The 22201-nt window shown below is 35.5% G+C and overlaps 3 protein-coding genes, 1 long non-coding RNA gene and 1 pseudogene across 9 annotated transcripts; 2 read left to right on the forward strand and 3 right to left on the reverse strand.

Moving 5' to 3' along the window:
• Positions 1-391: 391 nt before the first annotated feature.
• Positions 392-21962, reverse strand: LOC124404548. Its single transcript, XR_006929016.1, has 2 exons — positions 21932-21962; positions 392-830 (listed from the first exon to the last, which is right to left on the reverse strand). It is a non-coding gene; the product is annotated as an uncharacterized LOC124404548 (long non-coding RNA).
• Positions 3336-10226, reverse strand: LOC124404529 (zinc finger protein 470-like). The gene is made up of 14 exons (XM_046878736.1): positions 10074-10226; positions 8739-8803; positions 8298-8606; positions 8018-8222; positions 7729-7931; positions 7485-7586; positions 6804-7319; positions 6349-6484; positions 6001-6273; positions 5729-5925; positions 5468-5650; positions 4609-4891; positions 4177-4296; positions 3336-3864 (listed from the first exon to the last, which is right to left on the reverse strand). Exons 1-14 carry the CDS (start codon positions 10126-10128, stop codon positions 3650-3652), a joined length of 2862 nt encoding a protein of 953 aa, XP_046734692.1. The 5' UTR covers positions 10129-10226; the 3' UTR covers positions 3336-3649.
• On the forward strand, positions 9919-11830 carry LOC124404537 (annotated as a pseudogene).
• On the reverse strand, positions 11948-13856 carry LOC124404544 (stromal cell-derived factor 2). The gene is made up of 4 exons (XM_046878763.1): positions 13658-13856; positions 12627-12822; positions 12294-12518; positions 11948-12202 (listed from the first exon to the last, which is right to left on the reverse strand). The coding sequence occupies exons 1-4, from the start codon at positions 13746-13748 to the stop codon at positions 12031-12033; spliced, it is 684 nt and encodes a 227-aa protein (XP_046734719.1). The 5' UTR covers positions 13749-13856; the 3' UTR covers positions 11948-12030.
• LOC124404535 (probable serine incorporator) lies at positions 15202-21747 on the forward strand. 6 transcript variants are annotated; one of them, XM_046878742.1, is made up of 11 exons: positions 15202-15371; positions 16194-16358; positions 16458-16642; positions 16885-17094; positions 17204-17288; positions 17366-17549; positions 17626-17796; positions 19714-19752; positions 20488-20650; positions 21275-21426; positions 21527-21747. In XM_046878742.1, exons 1-10 carry the CDS (start codon positions 15345-15347, stop codon positions 21414-21416), a joined length of 1371 nt encoding a protein of 456 aa, XP_046734698.1. In that variant the 5' UTR covers positions 15202-15344; the 3' UTR covers positions 21417-21426; positions 21527-21747. The 6 variants fall into 6 exon arrangements, with proteins under 6 accessions (XP_046734698.1, XP_046734699.1, XP_046734700.1 ...); XM_046878743.1 differs by having other exon boundaries at positions 20500-20650; XM_046878744.1 differs by having other exon boundaries at positions 15203-15371; positions 20503-20650.
• Positions 21963-22201: the final 239 nt, after the last annotated feature.

Genomic DNA, 22201 nt, shown 5'->3' on the forward strand with positions numbered 1-22201 from the left:
TCAACTATGACCGTTAAAATAAAATTAGTCGTTTTGAATTTATCAGAACGATTCTTCATCACCCCTTTTTCGTAAGAGCCCGTATACATATATCACGTTAATTTTGAGTTTAATTTTCTCAAAACCTGTGTTGACAAATATTTGGAAAATTTTATGTATCAAGTCAACACCTCTTGTATTCTACAGATTTTTAACCGCTTTTTCCGGACCACCTTCAATCTCCTAGACTACATAATATTGTTACTATCGTACTATCAATCGTAATGCGCTAAGCACCGGTCGTCAAGTACGTCGTGCAGATTTGCCTAAGTCCCAATTCAGACAAATACAGATACTTGATAGAACAGGAAGAACATAGTAGATAAAAAGAGTAAAATATAGACATAGTCTATACGTACAAACATTATTTTATATTTATCATTTATTAACTCCCGGCATAAAGGCTGTCTTGAATAACACAACATAACAAGTACCAATCATGTATATAATATATATTAGGGATGCGTGGGTTCCCGAAATCTCGGGAAAAAAGTTCGGGTTTGGGACGGGTTTCTATTTGATCGGGTTTTTTTAGCAATCCCAGAATAGTAGGGAAAGCAGAAACATGAGTAACTTAACTTACCTAATATTCATAATATTGGACAAATACTAAATATTAACAGTAAATAGTGCATCTAAATGACATTAATATTTTCAGTTAAAAGTATATCATCTTTCATTGGGGGATCCGGGAATTTTAGGGAATCCCGAAAATCACGGGAACCCGACCCGATTAACTAATAGAATTTTTCCGGACCGACCGATCCGAAGAATTCTGGTACCCGTACAGCCTAGTATATGTATACATAAGTAAGATAAAAGTGGGATGATAATATTTTTTTAATATATTCTTATGGTATTTTGCATAATAATAATATCTCTGTTATTTTCCTCTGTTTCTCTATCTACATGTACTTTCACAACATGTATCACAGTAACATCAGTCTTACGCATTTTTTACTTGCTACATATTTTTTTTTACCTTTTACGTGTATAATATATATATATATGTCTATTTTAGAGTTCAAGTATTTATTTTATACATGTGTATGTATCTATGCATACATACATAGGTATATGCATACCAGCTATTTGAACAGGCACTCTTTAAATGTACTTACATATATGTACATGCTTAGTATTGTACATATACTAAGAATGTCTCATTCTGATACATTTATTGCGATTGATACAAAAGTGGCTACGAGGTTTACCGGACAATAATATTTTGTACGAAAGTTGTCACGAGTACGTTGTGCTATAAATTTCTTTCAGGTCGACGCGTGTCAGAAATTTTCGGATCATATCATTCATTTATTTATTTTTTATAATCATTTTTGTCAACGTAATCGTAACGAACCAACTTTTGACTGAAACAATTATTACCATATGTTTTGAGCTCTTGCAGTGGATTTACCACGAAAATAGGACACCGTAAAAAAAATTGGTATCGAATTTATATTTACATAAAGTCATTTTGGTAATTAAAAATCATATTTTTTCTACCAAACGACAGAAACGCTGTAAAGCATATAAATTATAGATTTTCACTTTTCAAAAAATTTTGATTAGTGTAAAAATATGATTAATTAATGTTATAAACCAATTCTCTCGTTTAATGAATAAAATTAATTATTTTAAGATTATTCTTGAAAAATTGATTGAAATTAAGAACAACGCGATTATTGCTATCATAATAGAAATATAAACTTGGCATTTGCATTTTAAACTGCAAATAATAATCAATTAGTTACGATGAAAATTCAAAATAGTAGAATGAATTTCGGTAATATGTATTAGATTTATAAAATCGTTGCTTGCATACGTTACACATACAATATACATAGAATACATAACTTATACTAAAAGTATTTATGTAGCTAATATCACAGACTATGGCAGTCCTTGTGGTTCATTATAAAACTGCCGTATGTTCACTTTGAGTACTTCGAGAAAAATGCAGAAATAGAATAACATTATGGTCAACTTGGCTAAAGCCTATTACATATAACTTTGTAAATGGCTGATCCGATACTTTTTTCAGAACAGGGTGTCCAGCATCATTTTATAAAAATTCCCGAATATTCATAACATTATTTTGAGTTGCATAATCACTGAATATTAGTTGTTCCAAATAGTAATTTGTAAGTACAAATGATACTCGATGAACATAAATTTCCGAATCAGTGGAATTTTCCGGAAAAAAGGATTGCACATTCCTATGCCCTGCGTAAGGTGGTGCCCTAGTCGATTTCGACGTTGACGTACATAACATATCCAAATATCGAAGTCCACGTATCTCAAATTCTATAAAGAGCTTAACAGCCCCATTACGGTGGGCAAAGAAAAGAAAATTTTATTTTTCTTTAGTTACCGTGAAAATATCGTTCAAGATAATGAAAACCAAATTCTATGAAAATTTGAACTCATATTGATATTAAGAGGTGCCTCATCGCAATTTTTAATTTCCCATTTGAATAACACGGGAATTTTATTGCGTTCTAACGAATGAGCGAGTTGTAAAAATCAATACATATTTTTGTATGAAATTGAACGATCTACAAAAAAGGTCTGATGTGATTTTTGGTCAAGTCGACTCGTTTAAAAGTTATTCAAGGTTAAAGTTCAACCTAAAATGGTATACAATGACTTCCACAATTTTTTTCATATTTCATCATGAAATAATGGCTCAAAAACATAAAACATCATATTTTTCGTAAAGTTTATCAAGTGTTTTTTAATAAAACATTAAACTCAAACTTTCACAGAATTTGTTTTCATCATCTTGAATGATATATGCACGGTAATTATAATTTTTTATTTTTTTTTGGCAGACACTACAGCCCCATTCTATCCACAATTCAGAACAGAAACACTTTAATGCATTTTCATTTGATGCAGAAATAATCAAATGGAATGAATTCTATGAAGTTAGTGTTGCAATTTCGTAGAATCTGTGCCATTTTTTTTTATTTCTGCGTCAAATGAAAAAGTGTCGAGTTTTTTTGTTCAGAATTGCATATAAAATGGGGCTGTTAAGTCATTCTTGCGTTTCAGATATGTTAACTTCGATATTTGGATATATATACGACAATGTCGAAATCGATCAGGACACCACCTTAATGTGAAATGAGTCGAGCAGGGTTCTCATTATTAAAACTAGGTCGATATTTAACGCAAGTTCAATTCGATGAAAAAATATGAATCTCCCGTATATTTCCCTCATTTTCAAGGGCACTTTGAAATTCCCATGTAATTCCTGGTTTTTCAAAAATTCCCGGTCGCTGGACACCCTGTCAGGAGTTTGACGTTTTTTAAATGTCCATAGTGAAGATGATTTCAAAGCTTTGATAGGGCTTCTGTTTTGATTTTCTGTTTAATTAATGGGTGATTTTACTCCTCTTTCCAGAGGAGTTCGTTAGAATTTATAAATAATTTGGCGAAATTTTTAAGATATTCCTTTAGAAACTTGCAGAAATATTTTTCCGCCAGGAAATGTTGAGGTTGATTAAACTTTCCTTTTTGCTTAAATATTGCTTAAACGTTATCGTAAACAGGTTCAATTATGCTAATAATTTTTAATAACAAGGTAGATGAAGCAGACTAATCACTAATATTCGGAAATTGTTGGCGCGTTATCTAATACGTAGAACATAATATCACCACCGTCCTCCCCAAATATATAGGCATTACCAAGTACAGATTCCGCCAGACGAGCGTCCGACTCGCTAATACTCAGTTGCGGCACCTCAGTCAGGGACAAATCTGAATTCGCCATAGATCCTGGCTGTTCGATGCCTGCTACTTGCAGCAGAATTTCGTGACCTAAGATTGCGATATTGTTTATAAACCTTGCTAGCTGAAACTGCTTTAAGCCGTCTTACAATTAGATGAAAAAAATAATATATTTTCAAATCAAATTAATTGAATAACAGCAGTTTTGAAAAATTCTGTTTTTTTTTTTTAAGTTACTGCAGATACGTAATTAAAATTTACTAATGAACTTTGGTGCTGGAAGCCCTTGTTACAATGCTTAGAACTTGTCGAATTTAAAAAAAAATAAAAAAAATGATAGTTTCCCCACTTAAAGGATTAAAGTAATCTCAATTGCAAACACAATACACAAATTTGTCTCACCATTCATTGAATTGCAATTCACTTCACCTTCCGGGTTAAGTTGCACCACACTATCAGTTTGAGGCGTCTGTAAAAATGTAGTATCGTCTATTCCCGCGACAGACAGCAGCATAGCTCCATCTGAAATTCGGAAAATAAATTTTGAGATCCGGCTGACTTTGATGCACCAGACTACGCTTGCCGCTCGGATGCGTTATGAGCTCGGAACACATTATTCTCTAAATAAGATGTTTTTTTCTCTTGGTTGTATTCACCGAAAACTACTGGATTGACTCGAATCCAAAATCTAATCAGTTCTAAATTACGAGAACCGCGTTGTTTGAGACTGATATCATCGCAATCCGTTCATTCGTTCTACAGATATTGTGGGATGACAATTGATCACACATCGATTTTTATCGATCCATTCAATTGAAATGAATAAGAAATTACCTTGTGCATTATCCGTGTCTCCAAAATCCTTATTATTCACATCTTCGTAATTCACCAAAAATTTGTTATCATCAATCTGTGCTTGATTAATTGGTTCAACGGGAGCTTTTTCCGTTAACTGATTAAGAAATCCCGGCTTGTCCCAGTCCTCTTTCAAAGCATTGTGCTGGCGTTCAAAATGCCTTCGCACGCTGTGTCTATGTCTGAATGCCATTTGGCAATAGGGACAACGATAAACAATTCCGCTGTGACTCGTCTGCGTGTGACGTTTCAACTGACATTCCTGCAGATCATAAAAGTGGATTTAGAAATGGTTAAATTCCTCACAAATGATATGGGCGGTGTTTCGACGTTCACACCAGACAACCTGGCTCTGCACTTTGATTTTAAGGCCAACTTTGAGTAGCAGCTTTTGATACGGGAAGAGTAGCTCATAACCAATATAGCTAAAAGATACTAGTTCTGTCTTCATTTTCAGCTCTGAAATTTTGGAAGTGATCTATAATTGTTCAAGTGCATTCATTTTACTCGAAACTATCTGTTTCATAATACAGTAAAAAATTTACGGGCTATTACTCAAAATTCAGAGCCTGAAATAAACTTAAAATTAATTAGTATTTTCAGTCGTACAATTGATAGTTATTTGAGTACCTTCTCGTATCAATGGCAGCTGTTAAAAGTTATCTCCAAAACCAATCACAAAGGGATGACCTTTAAAACCCCCCTTTAAAAAATCGGTTCAAGTTTGACTCATTTTCCCGGAAAGCATAGGGAAAAACTTTTCCAAATTTTACAGTACACTACATTAACATTGTCTCAATTTTCAGTTTGTTTTGGGCAACATTGTGTATCACCTCACCTTGTGGAAGGACTTAGGACATGTTGCGCACATGAATTGGGCAGGCTTAGTGTGGCTTTCAATGTGCTTGTTGTATTTGAGCTTGTTTGCGAACTGTAGAGAGCAGAGAGAGCATTTGTACGGTGTTTTTTCGCTGTGAAATTTGGTATGATGCTTTTGGTAGTTGCACTTTTGAAAGAAACTCTGAAACAAAGGGTTCAAAGGTATATGAAACCATTTTATTGCAAGGTTCGAGCATCTCAACCACATCGGCAAACTCACTTTATCGCACTTGTCGCATTGGTATTTCTTGTTCCCGTGCAAAAGCATATGAATGTCCAGAGCCTTTTTGCTTTTCAATTTCTTCCCGCAAATGTTACATGGTATTTGGGCTGCCTGATGAATTGCTTTGTGCTCTTTCAGGACGCCGATGCGATGAAATCTTCGCTGGCAAATGTCACATTCGTAAGTTCTCTCCCCTGAAAGATGACCATATTGAATATGACTCTTATCACATTGAATTCGACTAGAGCGAAACTTTTTTCACTGCTCACCGTGCGAACTGAGGTGCTGCTTCAAGCTGTACGGAGTTTTAAAAACATCGCCACACTTCTCGCATATAACAGGTTTCTCCGGGGGTTTTTTTCTCACCCGTTTTGCCGCTGGTTTCGGGTTCTCGTGCAGCTTCAGGTGCCGATTCAAGTGAGCTCTGTGCACAAACCGTTTGCTGCATTGTAGGCACTCGTGCTTTGGCGTCAAACATTTGTGCGCCTCAAGTTCCGCCTGCGATGAAAACGGAGAGTGGCACCACTTGCAGTTATTCCAAGCTGCAATGCAAAAGTGCACATTCGGTTAAAAAATGAAACTCTGGAACAGGAGTAAATATTTTTGATTGTGCATACCTGTGTGCTTGACCATATGTCTCCTTAAGTACTTTTTCAACATGAAAGGTTTCTGGCAATATGGACACTCGTAATGGTAGTCCAATTTTTGAGAAAAACACGTGTGTGACAGCAAATTCTCTTTTCTGGCAAATACCTGCGATTCAACGAAAATTAATATCAAATAATCTTCAAGGTTGTTCAGATTGTGCTTCCAAACTTTAAGAGAAGGTACTTTACAGTGAAAAAGCAACGTGCACAAAGTTTCAAGCAAAATTTTATCTCGAAACATTGAACCTTATGATTGTATCCTATTTTTTTAAAATCTGCTCACCAGATTCTTGATGAAAAAAAGAATGATAAATATAATAGAATATAAAAAATATGATAAATGTAAATATATATTCAGGAATAAGTCTTTGGTACCTGTTCTTGTTTCGTTAAACATATTTTTTAGCTATCTTTTATCTACTCACCAGTAGACAAGCAGGGCATATGAATTCCCCAGTGTGTTTGCGCAAGTGACGATATAAGTAGTCAACCTTTTCGAATTTCTTGTCGCATATATCACACTCAAGGTTGTCAATTCTCTTGTTAATGTTGTCGACATCAGGGACAATATCTAAAAGCTCTGAGGCCAGCTCTTCGACATTGAACTTCACCGAATCCGAGGCTGAAATATTCTCCACGGAAAGCATAGAGTCAGTCATTGTGTTCAGTCCTAAATTCATGTTTAGACATTGATTCTCAAGGATCGATTTAAGAGAAGAATTCTCTATCAGTGAACCATTATTCTGGAGCAAATCGTTCACGTTTATAGAATTCGTATCTAAAATTGGTAGATCTGAGTGATGAGAATCTTTATCATTCGGCGTTGAAGTTGCCAACAAACTGCTCTCTGTTATCGCTTTTCCGGCTTTGAATTTCTCCAATATATCTTTCATCGCTTCCGATGTCTGCCCTTCAGAATCACTTATATTCAGGAAGATAGTCTGAAAATTAACAATAACTCGATGACCAAGAAATTAATGACGTTTTATAAATCGTGAAATTTTTTTTTAGATGCTTCTAAAATCTCGACCTAGTGTTTTATTTTTCTTCGACAAACTGAACAGGATCATAACTAAATATTTGACAATCTTTAAGTTTTTACTTACTTGTGCATTTTGTTGCTGTTGACTCTCGGACGTCGGTATTCCAACTACACTGTCGTTGGATGATTCCTCCGGGTGTTTGGAACTTTTGTGACGTTCCAAGGCCTGTGATTAGACGTAAAACAGAATCTTCTATAGTTTAAATTTTTTACAAGCTTATCTCCCGTAGGTGATTTCAATTTTTTTTAAACTACTCGCAAGTTAAAAGCTGAGTGCATAACAGATATCATAAATTTTAACAATTTACCGTCACATTGTTACACTTCTTGTTACATATATTACAATAAACACCAATCAACGGCTTATAGTGCTCCATTAAATGCTTGGCATAAGCGACGACAGAGCAGATAACAGTTGAACAAATTCTGCAGTTCCACGTTGCTTTATCATCCCTAGCTCCGAGATGCTGTGCAGGCAATTTCTCAGCCAATTCCTGAGCGACATCTTTTTCTGGTGATAATTCAGACGGATTATCATTAATTATTACCACGCTGTTTGCATTGTTTTACTTTCCCTCAAATCTCAACTGTACCCACTTAGCAACCCAATTTGTTCCCCATTTTTCTCTGTCTTTATCACTTGCTGGATTTCTGAATCCGGTATAGTAGCGCTGACATTAGCAAAGTCAGCATTGAATACTGGCATCTTCATCTGGAGTGCGTAATAAGGCGCGTACCAAACTCTCAGCTCTTCTCCTGGGGCTATCGTACGCATCGCGGTGTAAAAAATATCCTGTTCCACCTGAAAAGGTTGAGGGGGAAAGATGAATGTATGACCCAAGTGTAAACGAAGGCTGAAAGTATTTCAGAAGCTTACTTGATAGCAGATCAGATTTTGTTCCTTGGCGTTTGACGCCGGCCCAACAAAGCACATCCAATTTGAGCTGTTCTCGTTTGAATAATCCAGATGATATGTTTCAGAGGTAGATTTGCCAAATACTCTGATTGGAAAATGGGTCAATGGATTCATTGTCCATATTCTTTTAGCGTAGAGTGGTCCGAACGTTGTTCCTCTGGGCAGTTCGACCCTTGTTGTGACGGTCATCAAACCGTCGGCCATTTTGGTGATTTCCAGATTTTCGGGCAGCGTCTGTCTCGCCCTCGACAAAACTGGTGCATCCTTAACCTGACCGGAAGAAAAACCCAAAAACAAATACTAGTTAGAAATGATTGATTTGTGCGGACATTTTCTTTCTTGTGTTTTCATATTGGTCAGTTCAGATATAGAGCAAAAAAGAGAATATAGGTCCCTCCTTACACGATGAAGATCCAGTAAAAACGGACATGCAGTCGTGTCATGTTGCTGGCCGCAAACACTGCAAGCTGGAAATTAATTAATATCGTTTGTATATTCCTTATTTGTTGATAGATGAGATATGTAAAAACAAATAATAGATATATTGTTTGAAATTTACAGGCGTACACGTGCAAGGATTATTCCAAAGGTGCGTAAGCATAAAATATGTGATTTTTTTGCGTTTTCATAGTCGTAATAAAAAATTGACTTTTATCTAGAAGTATAGATATTCACATGCGCAAGGAATGTTTCAAAGAATTTTTCTCTTCATTATTCTAAAAATAATCTGTCTACATTATTTGTAGCCAAGACATTGAAATTCAAATTGTGTTTTGCACAAGAGATCGTGATGTCAATATCATTAGAAATCATTTCGTAATCTCTTAAATCACACTGAAATTAGCAATGTTAAAAAAAATCTGCATTAATAATCATTGGTAGTCCTCAAAAATGATTTACGATTACAGAAATCTCTTTGTAATCTTACAAAATCATATGAAATCTTAGAAAACGTTAGAAATGACCTGACCAAAGTAAAATTATTTGTCAAGAAATCTCTCGTAAACCTCCTATGAAATGACGCTGTCAACTTTTGCTCCAGCGAAACACTCCTTGTTGGTAAATGAAGAAAATTGATTTTCATTCTAAAATATATGAATGCCACATGCGCAAGGGATATTTCGAAGAACTAATGTCTCAGTTGTCACAGAAATATTCCTTTAGCATGCTTTGTAATCATGTGAATTTCTTTTTTATTACATGTACTTAGTATAACTTGTAGTATAATCTTGGACTATATTTTTGTGGGGGAATTTTCGGGCTATCCTGGCGAATGAAAAAATATGCCAATGCGAAAAATTTGTTGAAAAATCGATGTTTTGTAATTATTCAAAAGTTTCTACTAGATTGTTGAACTTATGGAAGTATTTCTGTACATTATAGTCGAGAGAAATTTTCTAGTCCAATGCCAGGCACAAAGGGACAGAAGTACCGTTTCGTAATCATCGAACGATTATTTTGATGAATAATGATCGTAAATAACGGATAACAACGAAACGATGACTTAGAGCTTTCGACCACGTGTCATTCCGTGATATATACGTGTATATACATATACAATTGTTCATTTGTTGGTGTGTTTGTTTTATTTCGCTTTGTATATGCCCCCCGACCGCCGAACGAGTGGCGAAAATACGTGAATGACCGTTGCACGGAATTTATTTCACGGGATCGCAACTGAACGTAGACGGGCCGATTGCCTCTGATGTCAAGACGGCTCCGTTCCCTCGGTCGTACCTGACAAGCTGACTTCAGTATCCTTGCTTTTTCGCACCACGGCAGGTAAACTCATCTCCGATAAATACCGGTTTAAGATTATCCGAGTCGACAATTCATCATTTGTTATACTTAATACGGCTCCCAATTCTTATACCAAAATCGTGATCGCTTTTACAGATATTTTATCCAACATGGCGTCGTAGCAGTTTGCAGCCCTGTTTTCTAACGGAAAACGGCCGTTACGAAAAAGCGCGGGAGTCCAGGAATGCCGTTCAAATCCGCCACCTTGCCGTAAAATCAATTATGCAGAATAAACTTATTCTGATAGTCGCCAGATTCTGTCCAGTCTTCAGTTTGATATTCAGCTTATTGGTCGTCGCCTCAACATTAACGATAAGCGAAGAAGTATCACCGATTTTCATATTTCTTTGCGCTCAGGTTTACGCAAATTGGTTTTCGATAAACAGAATCAGTCGGACAACCGTCACAATCGCCTCGAACTCGAATTTAACGGCTCGGAGCGATTCATTCGCGGTTCAGGTCCAGGCCGAGGATTCGTCCACGGTTTGTCGCGTTTCCACAATTAAACCACTGACAAACAAAAACGACAAGTTTTGGTACTGTGAAAAATGTATTCAGTACACTTCTCGCCCTACCCGACATTGCGATCACTGCAAAAAATGCTCTCACTATCGCGATCACCATTGTTTTTTGATTGGCGGCTGCATACTGCGTCAGAATATGGGCAACTTCATTCTAATTTGTCTCTACACTTCACTCGCCTCCATTTACTCCTTAATAGTTATCGGTTACTACTTGTACGATCATCTGGACCATTTTTTCGGAGATAATTCGGGTGTCTTCCAACTTATCTTGCATTTTTCCTTTCCGTTTGCTCTCTCGCGATTTTTATTGTACGGCCAGGAATCCTGCGTAGTCTTAGTAATGCTGTTTGATTTACTCTTTGCTGTCTCATCCATCTGCCTGATATTCGGGTTGTGGAAATTTCACGCCTGTCTAACTGGTCGGCAACGCTATTATCCTCATTCCATAAAAAAATACGATATTATCGAAATATTCGGGAGCTATGGTCTCTGGAATTTCCTCTTTCCACTCAACGGCTTTTCCAGAGTCAAAAAATTACAGGAAACAGGCATATGGAAAGAAATGTAATAATTTCTCATTCTGTCTATGATTATCATTCCGCATGTGTGAAAAAATTTATTTTTCACTGTCGAATCGTCGTAACATCGAAAAATGGTGTCTTGAAATTTGAGAAAAAGAACGTAAATCCCCAAAAGTTTTCTCCGAAAGTATAAGTTTTATACATAGCTTCGTGTAATAAATCTCTCTTCACTTTGGTTATAATTAATTATTGATTATATAAATAAATTGATGCATAAAATCTCGTAACGAACAAACTCTGTGCAATATTTTCGCGTTAAATATTAATTTTCATTGTTCTTCAGTGAAGATTGCAATGTACATAGCCATATTATTTTTAGAGCAAAAGTACCTACGAATTTTCAATGACATGATATATTGTAAGTCAAGGAGATGAAGGCCCATTACATGAAATTATACATGAGGAGCTTCATATTTTCGGTCAAAAAGAGCCCCAAAAATTTTAGTAGAATCCCTAATCTGAAAGTCTGATACTTTCCTTATGGATTTGGGTATCTACATTTTTTTTTAACTCGAACTTGTAACTTGAAAGAATATTATAGCTAAATTAAATAACATTCTTTCCCTTTCCCCTGATGTATATAATATGTATATTCGTTTAGTTTTAATTTGTTCCTTTGAATGTGTATCCTAAGAACTGTAAGTATACCGGATACGTAAAGTTTTGCAAAAAAAAAAAAAAAAAAAAAGATTGTTTATCCGATTCATTCAGTTTCCTCGTGGTTTTTCTCTTTATTTGTTACAGCGGTATAAAATAAATAATGCCTGTAATTAATTTGTGTAATCAAGTCTAGAGTTCCGTATGTTGATAGGTATGTTGCGCCTTGAAGTCGCTGGGGTGTATGAAAAGACCTTCCATTGATTTCCAATTTGAGTTGTCGCCCATCGGTGTGTACATTCCAACGACTTCAACTTGGCCAGTTATTGGATTGCCGTAAGTTCTTTCGCTGCTTGACAAGTACCTGAAGCATAAAATTGATTCATATTAAATTCACATGTTCAGTTTCGAGACTGTTTTAGGTTGTCGCTCTATTTCCCTTTCACCAAACTCACACATTCGTGTCAATATGCTTCAGCATTATTGGATTATCCCTTTCCCAGAATTGGCTCTGGCAAACTACTAGCCAGTCGTCCCCTGTGTCCCCTTCGCCTTTTTCATCGCCATATGCTGATATTTCCTGGTTACCACTCAAAGGTGAACTGAAGTGATGCGAATGCAAGTTTTTCTTTGTTGCTAGATGCTCCAGTCTCACTATGTCTCCACATTTTATTGGTTTTCTGTTTTAAATATATGAATTACGAAATTTAAAAACGTGCTTTAAACCAGTCAAAATTATACTCAGTCTTGTGCTAAGCCCTTTTTGGATAATGAATATGGATTATTACCCTCGGACACATTGCTTTCCAGTTTCAGCTTTTACGAGCCAATGTGAATTACCATCTTCCTGAATTTCTGTTGCTGTAACCGATTGCTGACCGCTTCCAGTTCCATACTTTATACTATGTGAATGTAGTCTGACATTAGAGCCAATGTTCAGAAGTTTCAATACTGATCCACAGGTCACGTAATTTGTTCCCTTTGCTGAAATAATGATTGAATGTGAAATATGTTATGTTTAAGTAAATTCACAAAATTTTTGGGGTTGAAAATTTTGCTGAAAGACTAAGAGTTTCAATATTTCAGACTAATTTCATCAAGGGGTTCATTCTGAAAAGTTCCAATTCACAGAGTGTTTTAGAATTTCTTAGTGATATACAGTAGACCCTCGGTAATTCAGCCTCTTTCTAATCCGACATGCCAATTATGTATGCGTAGTATCGATTTTATTTCAACATTTTCATAATTTGTTGGATTACAAAGTAATATATTTCAAAAAGTTCTGGATTACAAGGGGTCAGTGGCAGCACTCTATAGTCTGAAAAATTTGATGATCCGACACCCCCTTGCAAAACATTTGTCGTCGATGTTGCAACATCAGACTTTTTCCAAAAAATAATAATCTTTCTGGGTATCTCCTGATTTTATCAGTTTACTTCACAATTTGTAAATCATGTCTACGCTAGAATTTAATTTTTCCGAAAAGGTTTTTTGGCATTATATTATATTTGAAATTTTTCCTGAATTAGGTACTAGACAAAACTTTGTTGAAATTCTAAACCACTCTGAAGTCACGATCCACAAAAATTTTCTTGGAGTTTTTCATACAATTTCGAAGAAACTTTCAAAGGTTTTCGTAATATTACAGAAACGAATCCTACCAGCAATATCTGAAATTTAAGAAGGTATTCATTCATAACATTCATTTGATAAAATGTGTTTTTGGTGTCATGACGTTTGCCTCTTATCTAGATTCAAACCTCCCATCGAGGTGCTTGAACGAAATTTAACGGTGAGTAAAAATAGTAAATATATTTACCATATACATTTTGTGCGTGTAGTAGAACAATGCATGAAATCGTGAAATATAACAAACTGCAGTATCGAAGGTTCGTCTTCTGCGTGGACATTTTCGAGTTTACAATTACTGTGTACTACTAGTCAAAATACGTGGTGAAATGTGACTGGTGTGAATCACTTATCAGTAGCCGTACTAGCTTGTGAAGTTGTTCCGGTATTAGAATTACAATGGAAATACAACAGATGTATCCAATGAGATTCACTACATAGCGTGGCCAATGTGCGAAGCCTATTAGCCGCAATCCGGCACAAGATGGCTGCCACACGCAGCTAATCCACTAATCTCTATATGAAAATTGCTAAAGCGCATAGCCAATCAGTTTCAATTCGATTTAAGATGGCCGCAGCGCTGCAGACAAGTGTATAGTAGAGATCAGTGCAGACAATCCGATTCGAGTATTTGGCCAGGAAGTAAGTTCTGGCAGAGATCAGTGGGCACACAATAACCAATCAAAAACAGAGCCTTCCATCAACTCGACAGTGTAACAAAGATAATTGACATTGACGGTACTGTGCGTTCCAAAACTAACTAGCAGCCCTAAAAACTCCCTAGGACAGAAGCAAAGCTCTTGCAAAGCTCCTCACGAACTTAGCAGCGCAAAAGAGATAAAAGATGATTTAAGATATATACATAGTGAGACAAGAAGCCTCAAGCACTGTCACATACCCTCATTCACGGTGTAATATAGCCGTGCCCTCGTTACGAATATACGGCTATATACTAAATTGGTTCGGCAAACCATCACGGGTTGACAGATGGCGCTAGCTGTCTGATGATAATAAAAACGAACTGTTATCAGTCCAATAGCTTCAGAAGTGATTTGGTCTGCGTACGGTACGCATCGGCTCCTGCGCCACCCATACGCTCTGAACTCAGGGCTGAAGGGATGAGTACCCACGATGCTTGAATGGCTACCACATGTATAGATATATATATATTTTAACTACTTATATCTATTACTGTTTAAGTTTTAAAGTTTAACATATTTAGAAGTTTTTACGGTATATGTTAAAATATATAGTGCTACATACATATATTTTTACATACATTTTAATTACTTATAAATATTACGATTTTCTCAGCGCACATTTGCAAATTAGATTATTACATTTAAAAATACGTTAAATTGATATGAATGACTCGTACCAATAACTTGGCCCACTACTGCATTTGCATGTGTAAGATATGTTCTTCGGATTACAATATCACCGCAGTGCTTGGGGCACTCAATTACGATAAGTACACTCTTGCCGTATAAAGAGAGAAATACTCGTCTTACTATGTCTCCTTTTTTCGCCGGCTCGGGCACACTTTTTCCGCCACCAGGCTTGCTCTATACAGTATATGCTCTAAGGACTGAGGCACTGGAAGCTAATTTTGGAACGCATCTTAATATGTCAGTGATTTTAGTGAACGCAGCCTCAATATCCTAATGATGTTCAATTGTCGCATACTTGCGCCATCTAGTAACAGCGAGGAATATAATCCGAAAAGTTTATGCAGAATACATGTCTGACACTGATTTTGTGACATTCGATATCGACCGTCTGAAATTGTCGTGAAATTGTGCGATTGCCTTAAATCTTGTCTTGGGACAGTGAAAATTAATAATCCCAAGGCATAAGAGTGTTTGTGAAAGTCGAAAATGGGTCTTGTGTGCTCAACAGCGCAGGTAAGAATGTTGTTATGCGTTTCGATTTGTCATGTGATATTTTTTTCCTTAACCTGATGACTCAGGATAACAATAGGATCATGTTGATTACCAAGAATTCTATTTAGCCACTCATATGATATTTTGTCATGACACATGAGGATTCTATGTGAAAGAAAAATGGATTCAAAATTTCTCTGACAATGTAATATAATTTCGAACATTTATGACCCATTGATCTGGTTGTCCACTAGATATAAACGTCATTTCTTTTAACGTTTGTATCCCAAACTCATTGATAAATTTCAATTATGTCGGAATAATTTCGGATTGCTGAGGTGAAAAAAATAAATAATTAAATATATTGATATTAATAATAACATCAGCAAAGATAATAATAACGATAATAGGTATATGTCGCTGCATTTTTTCAACTTTCCTTTGTCAAATTTAATCCTCTGCTGCAGGGGGGAAATTTATAATATTTGAAGACAAAAAAAATAGCAAGAAGCTACCTCACTTATTCCTTATCACTATTATTATCAGTATTATTATTATTATTATTATTATCTCTTATCTCTATTTTTATTAAATCAATAACAAAGTCAGCTTGTTCTATAAAAGTTGTTCTTTCATTTTTTTTATTATTATAACGACTATATAAAGCTGTGCCCATTTATTATAAATTCAATGTGAAAGTATAAACAGATTTTGCGTGCACGGATTTGACAGTTATTTGTATTATTTTTGTACTTCCGGTCACATGTTTTACATATTGTGAATTGACGAATAAATAAATAATTCCATCGATGTACACATAATTATTATTTACCTCTATTTTAGCTCGCCTGCCTTTGCGGCAGCACAGCATGCAGCTTTTGCTGCTCGCAGTGTCCAACATGCCGGAACAGCACCAGCACTCGCATCATGTATGCTCTAATGCTGTTATTGGGTACGATCGCAGCCTGCATCACACTTTCTCCGGGACTCCAATCAGCTCTGACAAAGGTAATCTGTAGTGAAATTGTTTTTTTTTTTCTTTCAAATTTTAATTTATCTAGAACAAATAAATAAGTACTTGGTTTAATTTTTTTTCATCATTTTCAGGTTCCGTTCTGCTCCAACAGCTCATCCTATGTTCCATCCGATTTCAAATTCGACTGCAAAGACGTTGTTGGCTTTCTTGCCGTCTACAGGATGTGTTTCATTCTCACACTCTTTTTCCTTCTGATGTCTCTCATCATGATTAGGGTTAAAAGTTCCAAAGATCCAAGAGCCGCGATTCAAAACGGGTATGTAGTAATAGCTCGGTTTAAGGATGAATCAACCAGGCCAGCCAGAAGAATATCGTAGATATGTTGCTTCATTTGTATTCACTATCATTGGCCTAAAAAACATTGCTGAAAATTTTTGTTAAATTTTTTTTTTCTCTGCCTAACTATTGATTTATCCCCAAGTTTTCATGACAACTCCACATCCCAAAATTTCAACAAAGTGTTTACCACAGATACTTTAAGACGTATTTTTGTTTCAGTTTTTGGGCTATCAAGTACCTCCTTGTAATCGGTGGGATCATAGGCGCCTTCTTCATCCCAGAAGGATCGTTTGGAATAACTTGGATGTACTTTGGAATGATCGGTGGATTTCTATTTATCATTATCCAGCTGATTCTAATTGTCGATTTTGCTCATTCTTGGGCAGATGCTTGGGTCTCAAATTATCACGAAACTGAATCTAAGGGATGGTGAGTTTAAGTCACATGTTTTCGTTTCCGTTGCGTTGTAATTACCGAAGTTTCGAAATATTTAACCTTTCGAAGTTCCACTGCTCCATAACAGAAAGACATTTTTTAGGTATGCTGCACTGTTGGGATCCACTTTTCTGTCTTACGCAGGCGTAATAACCGGAGCTGCTTTGCTATTCGTTTATTTCACAATCGTGAGTCCTTTTACAGATCGTTAAATTCATAGAGGCAACTTGAATTAGATGATTATCCTGCTATTTATTTGTTTCAGCCTGGTGGCTGTGATCTGAACAAGTTTTTCATATCGTTCAACTTGATACTGTGCGTCATAGTTAGTGCCGTTTCCATCCTACCAAGTGTTCAAGATAAACTGCCTAACAGCGGTCTTCTTCAATCTTCCATCGTCAGTCTTTATGTAATTTATCTCACATGGAGCGGAATTTCAAACAGCCCAGGTAGATTCGATTACCTAGAATCAATATATAATATCTGGATGTGTCGACGGTACTAAATGAAGAAAATCATTCACAGATTCTGAATGCAATTATCGGTTTAGTTCGAAAGATGCGAAGCTCGATAAGGAAAGTATCATCAGCTTGGTGATATGGATGTGTTGCGTTCTGTACAGTTCACTTCGCACCGCTTCAAAATCATCAAAGCTCACCATGTCTGGGAATGTAATGGCCAAAGATAACGGTGCTGGTAAGTATCAAGCCTGTTACTTAATAAATCTACTAATTCATGCTGCATTTTCTCAAAGATCCCTCTTTCATTATGTTATCATATTATCCCCGTTTCATTACCCGTTTCCTGTTCTTTAAGGATACCTATTCTAAGAATAACATTTCAAAGAAGCGTACAGTGTTTATCAAATTCGAAAAAACCTTGTCGAATCGCAGAATTATGGATGATAACTACTGAGAACATCATTAACATTGTGTCTACATCCTGAAAAAGCTTGGAAAACCCGAATTTCACTAGGAGTTTTGTTTCCGAATTTCAGTAGACACTTTTTATGGATTTTCGATAGCGTATATGGGGAATACCATGTGGTTTTACATAGCCTTGCACAGTCACCATTCCCAAATTTTCTCGTAACTTCAGTATGTGGTAGTACTCTTAAAACAGAACCACCTATATTTTTTGCTTCATATCACTACCGTTCCGAAGTGAGAAAGTAGTAAACTTAGAATTTTCGAGTCACTTTTAGAAATTTCAAAATATTGCAAAAATGTCCATGTGAAATTACAAAACTTCTGAAACCTTGGAGGAAATGGTATCTCCATTGTCTTGGAAGTGAAAAATTATTTATTGCCGTTACGACACAATTTATTTTGCCTCATTTCTACAGATGCTCAGAAAAATCAAAAGATATTACAGAGAATATAAGAAAATATTAGAAAAACTTTGAAAAACGAAGAATGCTGTTTTGGTAGAATCTTAAAATCTTTGTAATGTTTTCAGATCGTTTTAAAGGTGCCTCTAAAGTTCAAAGTTGAACAGCTTACTTAGGTTCGGTGAGATATATTCAGGGTCAAAAAATTACGCGTGTTTCTATTGGAGATTACAATTATGTGTCGAAGTTATAACAAAATTTAGAATGATGAGAATATTCAATCATCCGTTTTTTTTTTTTACCTGACTAAAACTTGTAGTTATTAACAAGCCAAATTTAGGCGTTTTCGAATTTTGTAATTTGAGTTAGTATTAGCCGAATCGCAGTGCTTTAAAATTTCGTCGTCGCTCAAGGTTTCGCCACATTTGAATAATACGAAGACATCACAAATGCGGTGCAAACTTGAGCGACTATGAAAATTCAAAGTATTGTAACTCAACGAAAAATCGTAAAAATGGCTAAATTCAAGAACGTGTGCAGTCGTCTTCTTGATAGTCTAACTTCGATAAAAATCGGTATCCGTTTTTGAAATTGGTTACCAAATGTCGCACCATCTATAATTACATCAACTTCTCTGATTGGATAGATACCTTTACTTAAAAACAAAGAATTTTCATTTCAACATTTTTGTGTACCGCACTTAAAAGAGGAGACTGCCAGAGCCGGGAACCGGATTTGGACGAGTTTTTTTCCTATTTTAGTACTTCACCAAAAGTGCGACGTGGTGAAGTGACACGTCGCAACTCTCAGCCATTACTGCAGTCAAATGTTGTGCGTAAAATGTTGAATTTTATTTCTGATAAAGCCAGTCTTCAAATGAGTGTAAACCTTCGCTTTCCGAGGCTAATTGGCCTCGGCTGAAAGCACCATAACGTTGCCGAATTTTTTTTTCGTTAATGGCTGAGAGTTGCATTGTGTCACTTCACTACGTCGCACTTCTGGTGAAGTACTAAAATAGGAAAAAGACTCGTCCAAATCCGGTTTTGTTTTAGTTTTAGAGATATTCTAATGACTCGTTTAAAATGGTACACTGTGCATATTAAAACTTCCATAATTGTTTGATAGTTACCTAGCTTCTTTACTTCTAGAACAGATTTAACAACAACCAGAAGTGATTTGAATTGCAAAATCTGAGCTTTGTTATTCATAATATGTTATGTTAGATTCGTTCGACATTCTGAACCGTAAATTGAATCTCATTTTTTTTTCTCTCTTCTATGCAGTTTGGAATCAAAGAGACCAATCTCTAGTCGGCAATGAAGGTACGCACACACATACACAGTTCGAAGTTGTTGGTTTAATTTGCCAAAGTGGGGCTTAAAATTAGAAACATTGTCATTTACATTTCATTATTATTTGCTCATTCACCTCTGCTTATCTTAAATAGCTTGGATGCTTGAATTATATTGCAATTAATCGTAATCGTAGTTTTGGGTTCCTCATATTATTGTTACTATTATTAGTAGTGCTATTACTGGTTCTATTATCACTTCTGTGCTATTATATGTATAATCTGTTGTTCGGGTGTGCCTGCCTTCAGTAGTTTTCTAATCATAGATATAGTTTCGCCAATATTTTTGAGTCACATAACGGCTTGAATAGTTTGCTATCATTATAAAATAATATTTTCAAAATTCAACATGGAAATTTCCAGTTGTAACACCATTATGCATCCTTGGCGCAGGGATATGAACATTTGTTTGATGCTGTAAAACGGCGAGTGATCAATTCACTGTTATTAAATGATCATTTGTGTGTTGGATAGTCGAATATGTCATGTGGTTCTTGTTTCTTGTGTTTGTCAGACATTTTTTTTTTTGCATCGAAGATTTTTTTATATTAGAATTGATTTTATTTAAATCGATAAAGTAGCAAATTCGCAAGAATGATAGTTGCGCAAAAAAAGTATGTATGATGTATAAATTCACTGCGACAAATTTGAGAACAAAGGGGTTTTACTTGTTACTGATTCTATACTTCGTAGTAATTGTGACCAGATTATGTTCCAGTAGAAAGTCCTTCTGGAGATCACGAAGAGGGGGGAGAAGCCAAAGTATGGGACAACGAAGACGACAGCGTTGCCTATAACTGGAGTTTCTTCCACTTCATGTTCGCCCTGTCAACTCTTTACGTCATGATGACTCTCACCAACTGGTACAAGTAAGTACGATTGACAATGATCACGTTATTTTGTTTCGAACAAAAGTCATTTCGATTTAAGCAAACCTTGTCGAGAAATCTGGCGCAGTGCAGTTTCTCTGCTCGTCGCTAGGTGTCGCCTTTCTCATGAAACAAGTAAAGGTGAGGAAGGGTGACCTTTATACTCAGCATCACCTATAGTGACTTACAAGGAGTATTGGTTTCGGTGAAAAATGATTTTTTTAATTTCAACAAATATTTACGTTTTTGACCCTCTAATAGTACTCGAGAAGTAGGATTTTAGAAAGATCTGACAAACTCGTGCATGATTTCGCAAATAACTGATGGAAAAATCTGAAATTCACAGAACTTAGCACTGAAATTATTGCGCATCAAAAATGGCCATTCCTCGTTTTCTTTCACAATGAGATCTCGAAAACGATTAAATAAGTTTGAAATACACAGCGTTATATGGTTATCAAGCTGACCAAGAGAGATACCATTTTATAAAGAAAAAATAGTGTTGAGGACAAAAGATTTTCATCATACTCAATAGTACTACCAGTAATTCAATTGGTTTGTAAGGTGATGAAAAAGAAAACGAAACATAATGTTTCTTATTTACACGACTTATTTCTCTCACAGGCCTAATTCAGACCTGTCTCTGTTAAACGCAAACGCGGCATCGATGTGGGTGAAGATAATTTCGTCTTGGCTGTGTCTTGGACTCTATGTCTGGTCTTTGATAGCTCCAGTTCTTCTGCCTGACCGTGAATTTTCATATTAATACGAATATGGTGAGTGTGTTGCAAATCTCTAAAATTATCTTCATTTTTTCTATTTCTCTCCCTTTTATGACATGCGATGAAACATTTTTTCTCTGTACGTTCTTCTCAGCTCGTCATAAATCTCGGTCGGAATAGCAGAAGCCTGCCCACCTAAGATTACATCTGATTGTGAGTAAAATAAAATATTAAATTAGTTTATGGGTACATACATACCAGTCAAAAAATCTACTACCTGTCAGATCCGATAATTGATCACAAATTAGACTTATTACGTACGTATGCATATGCTATATTCCTATACATATAATGTCATATTCTTGTTCTTAGCTGGAGTTACTACCGCGTTATAATTATATGAAAACCCACTGTTTGTAGATGTTAATATAAATACTCGGATCAGTCACTTTTTCTCAAACTTAACCCCTATCTAGTGATAAAAATATTTTATTAAAATCTTATTATGTAATTAAACATTGGGTTGAATTTAATTTGACACGTATTGTTTTCAATGTACGCTGGTATATGTATATACATATAAATATATTATGCATTAGTAACAAATAAGGAAAAAATATATTACCTATATAAATATGTAATAAATTTGTAATGATAATCGTTAATAATTAATCTACTTTTATATTATTTTGTATTACGTATTATAAAGACTACATCTGCGCGTGTCTATATTTTTGTATAATTTTGAGTTTTTTTTTTTTCTAAAACGGCATTAATGACAAAGTTTTTTCTTTTTTCTATAATATATAGGTATTGTAGCGGACATATA

Source organism: Diprion similis, chromosome 3 (genome assembly GCF_021155765.1).
Source record: "Diprion similis isolate iyDipSimi1 chromosome 3, iyDipSimi1.1, whole genome shotgun sequence".
NCBI lineage: Eukaryota > Metazoa > Arthropoda > Insecta > Hymenoptera > Diprionidae > Diprion > Diprion similis.

Coding starts and splice junctions, on each gene's coding strand:
- LOC124404529 (XM_046878736.1), bottom strand. CDS start 10,128: ATGAGTTTACCTGCCGTGGTGCGAAAAAGCAAGGATACTGAAGTCAGC. Junction 8,804..10,073: donor TACTGAAGTCAGCTTGTCAG/GTACGACCGAGG, acceptor ATTAATTTCCAG/CTTGCAGTGTTTGCGGCCAG. Junction 7,320..7,484: donor AACAGCAACAAAATGCACAA/GTAAGTAAAAAC, acceptor GTTAATTTTCAG/ACTATCTTCCTGAATATAAG.
- LOC124404544 (XM_046878763.1), bottom strand. CDS start 13,748: ATGTCCACGCAGAAGACGAACCTTCGATACTGCAGTTTGTTATATTTC. Junction 12,823..13,657: donor ACACGCACAAAATGTATATG/GTAAATATATTT, acceptor TCATTATTTCAG/CAAAGGGAACAAATTACGTG. Junction 12,519..12,626: donor GGAAAGCAATGTGTCCGAGG/GTAATAATCCAT, acceptor TATTTAAAACAG/AAAACCAATAAAATGTGGAG.
- LOC124404535 (XM_046878742.1), top strand. CDS start 15,345: ATGGGTCTTGTGTGCTCAACAGCGCAG. Junction 16,643..16,884: donor AGAGCCGCGATTCAAAACGG/GTATGTAGTAAT, acceptor TTTTTGTTTCAG/TTTTTGGGCTATCAAGTACC. Junction 20,651..21,274: donor ACTCTCACCAACTGGTACAA/GTAAGTACGATT, acceptor TTTCTCTCACAG/GCCTAATTCAGACCTGTCTC.